General features: G+C 50.7%; 1 protein-coding gene across 1 annotated transcript; it reads right to left on the bottom strand.

The window, feature by feature from the left end:
- Nucleotides 1-1,481: 1,481 nt before the first annotated feature.
- LOC104394219 (tubulin beta-7 chain) lies at nt 1,482-4,720 on the bottom strand. The gene is made up of 3 exons (XM_010003788.1): nt 4,618-4,720; nt 3,724-3,834; nt 1,482-2,539 (listed from the first exon to the last, which is right to left on the bottom strand). Exons 2-3 carry the CDS (start codon nt 3,782-3,784, stop codon nt 1,482-1,484), a joined length of 1,119 nt encoding a protein of 372 aa, XP_010002090.1. The 5' UTR covers nt 3,785-3,834; nt 4,618-4,720.
- Between the last annotated feature and the right edge of the window lie 2,720 nt (nt 4,721-7,440).

Raw genomic sequence — 7,440 nt, 5'->3', positions numbered from 1 at the left:
AAGGACCCTGTTGACCAGAAGGTCTCTGGTTGATCATGATGAGGGACAAAGGGTTTGGGGACAATGTCCCTGGTGACCCTAAGGTCTCTGGTGACCATGACAAGGACCCTGTTGACCAGAAGGTCTCTGGTTGATCATGATGAGGGACAAAGGGTTTGGGGACAATGTCCCTGGTGACCCTAAGGTCTCTGGTGACCATGACAAGGACCCTGTTGACCAGAAGGTCTCTGGTTGATCATGATGAGGGACAAAGGGTTTGGGGACAATGTCCCTGGTGACCCTAAGGTCTCTGGTGACCATGACAAGGACCCTGTTGACCAGAAGGTCTCTGGTTGATCATGATGAGGGACAAAGGGTTTGGGGACAATGTCCCTGGTGACCCTAAGGTCTCTGGTGACCATGACAAGGACCCTGTTGACCAGAAGGTCTCTGGTTGATCATGATGAGGGACAAAGGGTTTGGGGACAATGTCCCTGGTGACCCTAAGGTCTCTGGTGACCATGACAAGGACTGTGATGACCAGGTCTCTCTGGTTGAAGCTTTGGTGACCATGACAAGGTCTCTGGTTGATCATGATGAAGAACACAGGGTTTGAAGACAAGGACTTTGGTGACCATGACAAGGACCTTGGTGACCAAAAGGTCTCTGGTTGATCATGATGAGGGACACAGGGTTTGGGGACAAGGACTCTGGCGACAATGATGGACCATGATTCAGGGCTTGGACTCTTGAGGTGACCATGACAAGGGGCTCCAGTGAAGAAGGAACCAGCTGCTGCAGTGACAATGACACCAGGGGAGGTTGGTGGCTCTGACCAAGGTTTGAGGCCCTCTGAGGATGATGACGGACAAGGGCTTTGGGGACAAGCAGGGCAAAAGCTTCTGGTGACAAAGGCCAACAGGGCTTGGTGGTGACCAGGATGAAGGCCAAGGAGTCTCCAAGGACCACGATGAAGATCAAGGGCTCTTCAAGGACCATGATGATGACCAAGGGCTCTCCAAGGACAAGGGTTCTGAGAACAGTGATGATGATCAAGGGCTCTGAGAACAACACTGAAGGACAAGGACTCTCCAAGGATGAAGCCCAAGGGCTCTCCCAAGGACCATGATGAAGACCAAGGGGTTTTCAAGGACCATGATGAAGGCTGAAGACTCTCCAAGGACGAAGATCGAGGGCTCTGAGGACAACACTGAAGGATGAGGACTCTCCAAGGATGATGCTGAAGACCAAGGGCTCTCCAAGGACAAGGGCTCTGGGGACAACGCTGAAGGACAAGGACTCTCCAAGGACGAGGACTCTCCAAGGATGAAACCCAAAGGCTTCCCAAGGACCATGATGAAGCCCAAGGGCTTCCCAAGGCCCACGATGAAGCCCAAGAGCTGCTCTTCCAGGATGCTGATGAAAACCAAGGGCTCTCCAAAAGGCCACGAAAGCCCCAAGAAGTTCTCCCAGCTCCACCACCATCCAACCCCCGAGGGCCTTCAAGCTTCTTCTTCAGCCTCCTCCCCGAAGTCCTCCTCCTCCTCAGCCGTGGCATCCTGGTACTGCTGGTACTCAGAGACCAAGTCGTTCATGTTGCTCTCAGCCTCAGTGAACTCCATCTCATCCATCCCCTCCCCCGTGTACCAGTGGAGAAAGGCCTTGCGGCGGAACATGGCGGTGAACTGCTCCGAGATCCTCTTGAAGAGCTCCTGGATGGCCGTGCTGTTGCCAATGAAGGTGACAGCCATCTTGAGGCCACGGGGTGGGATGTCACACACAGCCGTCTTGACGTTGTTGGGGATCCACTCCACGAAGTAGGAGCTGTTCTTGTTCTGGACGTTCAACATCTGCTCGTCCACCTCCTTCATGGACATGCGGCCGCGGAAGACGGCGGCCACCGTCAGGTAGCGCCCGTGACGTGGGTCGCAAGCTGCCATCATGTTCTTGGCATCAAAGACCTGTTGGGTCAACTCTGGGACTGTCAAGGCCCTGTATTGTTGGCTACCCCTGGAGGTCAAGGGAGCAAAGCCAGGCATGAAGAAGTGGAGCCTTGGGAAGGGGACCATGTTGACGGCCAACTTGCGGAGGTCGGCGTTGAGTTGGCCGGGGAAACGGAGGCAGGTGGTGACACCACTCATGGTGGCAGAGACCAGGTGGTTGAGGTCACCATAGGTGGGGGTGGTGAGCTTGAGGGTGCGGAAGCAGATGTCATAGAGGGCCTCGTTGTCGATGCAATAGGTCTCATCTGTGTTCTCCACCAGCTGGTGGACGGACAAGGTGGCGTTGTAAGGTTCCACCACCGTGTCCGACACCTTGGGGGAAGGGACCACACTGAAGGTGTTCATGATCCTGTCGGGATATTCCTCCCTGATCTTGGAGATCAGGAGGGTCCCCATGCCTGAACCGGTGCCACCACCCAAGGAATGGGTCAACTGGAAGCCCTGGAGACAATCACAACTCTCAGCCTCCTTCCTCACCACGTCCAGCACCGAGTCCACCAGTTCGGCCCCTTCCGTGTAGTGACCTTTGGCCCAGTTGTTGCCGGCGCCGCTTTGGCCTGGGGGGACACACAAGGTGGTTGGGGACATCCTGGAGAAGGTCCTCGGGGCAGAGGAGGTGGTTGGGGGCTTGGGTTGAGTGGTTTGGGGGATTTCAGGCCAAGCCTGAGGGCCTCGGGGACCTGATTCCCATTGTTGAGGACCTTCAAACCAATCTTGGGCACCTTGGGGACTTGGATTCCACCTTTGAGGACCTTGAAACCAGCCCTGAGAGCCTCAAGGACCTCATTCCCACCCCTGAGAACCTTCAAACCAACCCTGAGGACCTCAGGGACCTCATTCCCATCGTTGAGGACCTTCAAGCCAATCTTGGTCACCTTGGGGACTTGGATTCCACCTCTGAGGGCCTTGAGGTTCTCTGAGAACCTCAGGGACTTCATTCCCATCTCTGAGGACCCTCACGCCAACCCTAAGAACCTCAGGGACCTCCATCTGACCATTGGGAACCCTGGAGACCTTCTTGGGAGATTCTCACTCTGCTCTTCAGGACCCTCAGCTCCTCTTCCATCTTCAGGCCAACCTTGGGAACCCCGAGGAACCTCTGAGGGTGTCCAAGTCCACACCTCAGCTCCCCAGGCACCACCACCCCTCTTCTTCAGGACCTTCAGTCAGCCCCTAGAAACTTTAGGGTCCTTGGGGACCTCCATGACCTCCCTTTGGGACCTCCAAGCACCTTGGGAGACCTTTTCTCAACCTTCTTGAGAACCTCCAGCCCACACTTTGGACCTCAAGCTCTTCCTGGCTCTTCACCACCCTCCTGAGATGTCTCCACACCCACCCATGGGGGCACCATGAGCCCCTGAGAGAGACACCCACCTCCTTGGAGACCTTCATCCCTCTCACCTGGGGACACTTTACCTCTTTGGGGACCTCAAAACCTACCCCCAGATCCCAAGATGGGACATTTCTGGAGACAGAACAGACCCTGCCCACCAAGAAGGACCTGCCACCCCACTGTGACCAGCACCTGAGGTGCCACCAAGGTGGGATGTGTCACCTCCACCCCACAGCTTGGTGATCACCTCAAGGTGGCCACCATGCGGAGAGCTTGGTGGCCACCAAGTGAAGGGAACCACCACCTTGTTGTGATGGGACATGCCAAGAGGGAAGTTGGGGGACACTTGGGGACATGAAGGGACACTGGGGGGACAAGAGGTGACCTGGGGGGGACACGTGGACTCACCAAACACGAAGTTGTCTGGCCTGAAGATCTGCCCAAAGGGTCCTGAGCGCACGGAGTCCATGGTCCCTGGTTCCAGGTCCACTAGGATGGCCCGAGGAACGTACTTGCCCCCTGGGGACACCACCAGGTCAGCCAAGGGGGAGGGGGTGACACTGCTGAGTCACCTCCCAACACCCCAGAACCCCTCCAAGAACCTCCAGAAACCCACCATGAACCCCACCACCCACCCAGAACCCAGCAGGAACCCCCCCAAGAACCCTCAGAACCTCTCCAGGAACTCTCCATGCACCCCCAAGAACCCTCAGAACCACCACTAGAACCATTAGAACCCTCAGAAACCCCCAGAACCTCCACTGGAACCCTCAGAACCTTCCCAAAACCCACCAAGAACTCCCCCATGGACACTTGGACCCTCCTCAAACCCTCAGAATGTTCCATGGACCCACCAAAACCCTTTCCAGAACCTTCTGAACCCCCCCATGGACACCTGGAACCCTTGAACACCCTGGAATGTTCCATGGACCCATCAAAAGCCCCCCAAAACCCTCAGAATGATCCCATGGAGCCACCAAAACCCTTTCCAGAACCTTTTGAACCTCCCTCATGGACACCTGGAACCCCCAAAACCCTCAGAATGATCCCATGGAGCCACCAAAACCCTTTCCAGAACCTTCTGAACCTCCCTCATGGACACTTGGAACCCCCAAAACCCTCAGAATGATCCCATGGAGCCACCAAAACCCCTCCCAGAACCTTCTGAACCCCCCCAAAAGATCCCTGGGGGGTTGAACTGAGGTGCCAGATCTCACAGGGAAGGGGTTTGGGGACAAGAGGGAGACACTGGGTGGGGAAAGGGGATTCTTGGGGGGGGGTTTGAGGAGGGCTTTGAGGTACCAGTGGCCTCATTGTAGTAGACACTGATCCTGTCGAGCTGGAGGTCACTGTCCCCGTGGTAGGTCCCGGTGGGATCGATCCCGTGCTCGTCGCTGATCACCTCCCAAAACTAGAGGGGTTAAAAGGGGGGGGGAGGGTCAAACAGGCTCCGCCCCCTTCCCCCCAACCCCTGGGACCCCCCCAGAGGGACCCGGGGCTGTTTGGGTGCCCAAGAGGTGGGATTTTAGGGGAAAAAGGGAAGATTTGGGACCTTTTCGGGGCTTCAAAAGGAGATTGGGAAGGAGGGAGAGGGCGTGGCTTGGGGAGAGGGCGGGGCTTGGAGGACAAGGGGGGGTCTGATTGGATAAGGCAGCCCAGGGGGTGTGGCCTGAGGGAGGCGAGGACGCCCCACCCTGTGGGCGGAGCTAAGAGTGATGAGACCAATCGGGGAGAAGGGGGCGTGGCCAACAGGAGGAGGCGGGGGCTGAGGGGAAGGGGCGTGGTTTCAGGGAGGAGGCGGGGTCAAGATGGGCGTGGTTAAAAGGGGGCGTGGTTTAACCCCCTTCCAAAGGGCGGGAACCGGAAGCCCCGTTTGAAAATGTTACAAGGCAGAAAAACTCCCAAGTTGCCCTTTTTTGCCCCCAAAATCGACCCCCGTGAATAATAAAGGGTTAAAAATGACCCAAAAGTCTCGGTTTTTTGGTTAAAAAATGTGGTTGGGGGGAGGTTGGGAAGAAAAAGGGGGGAGAAGGGACATGCCCTGAAGGGGAAAACGGGGTGAAAAAGGGGGAATTTGGGGCTGGGGGAGGAATTGGGTGAAAAAAAGGGGCTTTTGGGTGAAAAAGCATCGTTTTAGAAAATGGTGGTGAAATATTTGGGGTGGTGGGGAGGGGCAAAAGGGCATTTTGAGTCCAAAAACAGTCATTTTTGGTGAAAAAATGGGCATTTCAAGTGAATAATTGTCTTTTTGGATCAATAAATAGTCGGTTTTGGTTGGTAAAAGGTCATTTTTTTGGTTAAAAAATGGGCACTTCAGGTAAATAATTGTCTTTTTGAATCAATAAGTTGTCATTTTTGGTAGATAAATGGCCAATATTGGTTAAAAATGGTCATTTCAGATGAAAAAATGGGTTTCTGGATCAATAAATTGTCATTTTTGGTTGATAAATGGTCATTTTTTGCCAATAAATGGTCACTTAGAGGAGATTATTTTGAGGGATTTAAAAAATGGGCTTTAAAAAAGGAATTTTTTTGGGGAAAAACCTGATTTTGGAGGCTCAAAAGTTCATGTTTGGGGCTTCAAAGTGGTTTTTGGGAATAAAAAGGTTTGAATGTTGGTAAAAAAGTAAAATTTTAAAAAGGGGAAAATTGATTTGGGGGCTAAAATGGGGTTTGTGAGATTGGAAATTTAATTTCAGGGCACAAACGATTTTTGGGGGTGAAAAAGTCTCATTTGAGACGTTTTGAAGAACAAAGATCTTCTTGTGAGGCTGAAAAGCTTCATTTTAGGAATTGAACGCTGTGTTTGGAAAGACAAAAATGGGGTTTTTTTTACAAAAAAAAGGGGGTATTTTAAGATTAAAATTGTTGCTTGGGTGGAAAAGTGATTTTTGCAAGAGAAAAAAATCAATTTATGGGCTGAAAAATATGAAAAATGTGGAAAATCCGATTCAGCAGAAAGAAAAAAAACCATCATGGTGGGGAAAAGAGCTTCTTTTAAGGCTTAAATTGTCTATTTTGGAACAAAAAATATCATTTTCTAGTAAATAAAGAAAAAAAAAGTATTTTTTGGAAAGAAACTCTTAAATTTGAAACAGAAAATAAATTAATTATGGAGCACAAAGATGTTCTTATTGAGCTGCCTCCATTTTGGGGCCGGATTCCTCCATTTTAGGGGCTGAAATCCCCCATTTTAGATGGAAAAATTGCCTTTTTAAGAATAAAAATGGCTTTTTTGGTCTTTTAAAGTGCATTCTGGGGTAAAAATCAACCTCTTTAGGGGGAAAAAATGGTTATTTTGGAGACCTAAGATCTCAGTGAGGCTGAATCCTCCATTTTGGGGCTGAAAAAGGTTTTTTTTGGTAAAGAAGAGTTAAAAAGCTACATAAATCCACCTTGGAGACAATAAAAAAAAAGTATTTAGGGCAAAAAAATTGGGTTTAGGGCCAGAATCTGTATTTTCTTAATCGCAGAAATAACAGTTTTAAGGGTAAAAAGTCCATTTCAGAGAAGAAAACTTAATTCAAGGTGAGAATCATCAATTTTAAAGCTGGAAACTCCAATTTTGGAGCATAAATCCCTCATTTGAAGGCTGAAAACCTTTAATTTTAGGTCCCAAACCCCCGTTTTAGGGCGGAAGGATAATGAAAAATCCACTTTGGAACAAAAGAATCCCATTTTGAGGCGATTTTACAACCAAAAAAAAGCCTCAAAAATGCGACCCTACCCCTTTTTTGGGGCTGAAAAGCCGAATTTGGGGCTTAAAAACCCTTTAGGAAGGGCTCAAATCCCCTTATGTGTGGTAAAAAAAACCGGTGTGGGCGGCAACGCCCCAATTTGGGGGCAGAAATTTGACTTTTTCAGCACAAACCTCGTCATTTTAAAGCGAAAAGAGCCCATTTTGTGCTCAAAACCGCCCAATAAAGAGGCTTAAAACCCCTATTGGATTTAAAAGAAGGGGGGGGGGTCGCCAATTTGGGGCTGAAGCAGCTTTCAAAACACCAAACGCCCCCATTTTTGAGATAAAAATACCTTAAATTTCATTTTTTTTCCACATAAATAGGAGCAGATGAAAGGAAAAAAAAGGTGGATTTTGGGGTGAAATCCCCTCATTTTGAAGCTCAA

This window comes from Chaetura pelagica, unplaced genomic scaffold (genome assembly GCF_000747805.2).
Source record: "Chaetura pelagica isolate M959 unplaced genomic scaffold, ChaPel_1.0 scaffold1588, whole genome shotgun sequence".
In the NCBI taxonomy this organism is placed as follows: Eukaryota; Metazoa; Chordata; class Aves; order Apodiformes; family Apodidae; genus Chaetura; species Chaetura pelagica.
This window is presented reverse-complemented; position numbering and strand designations above follow the sequence as displayed.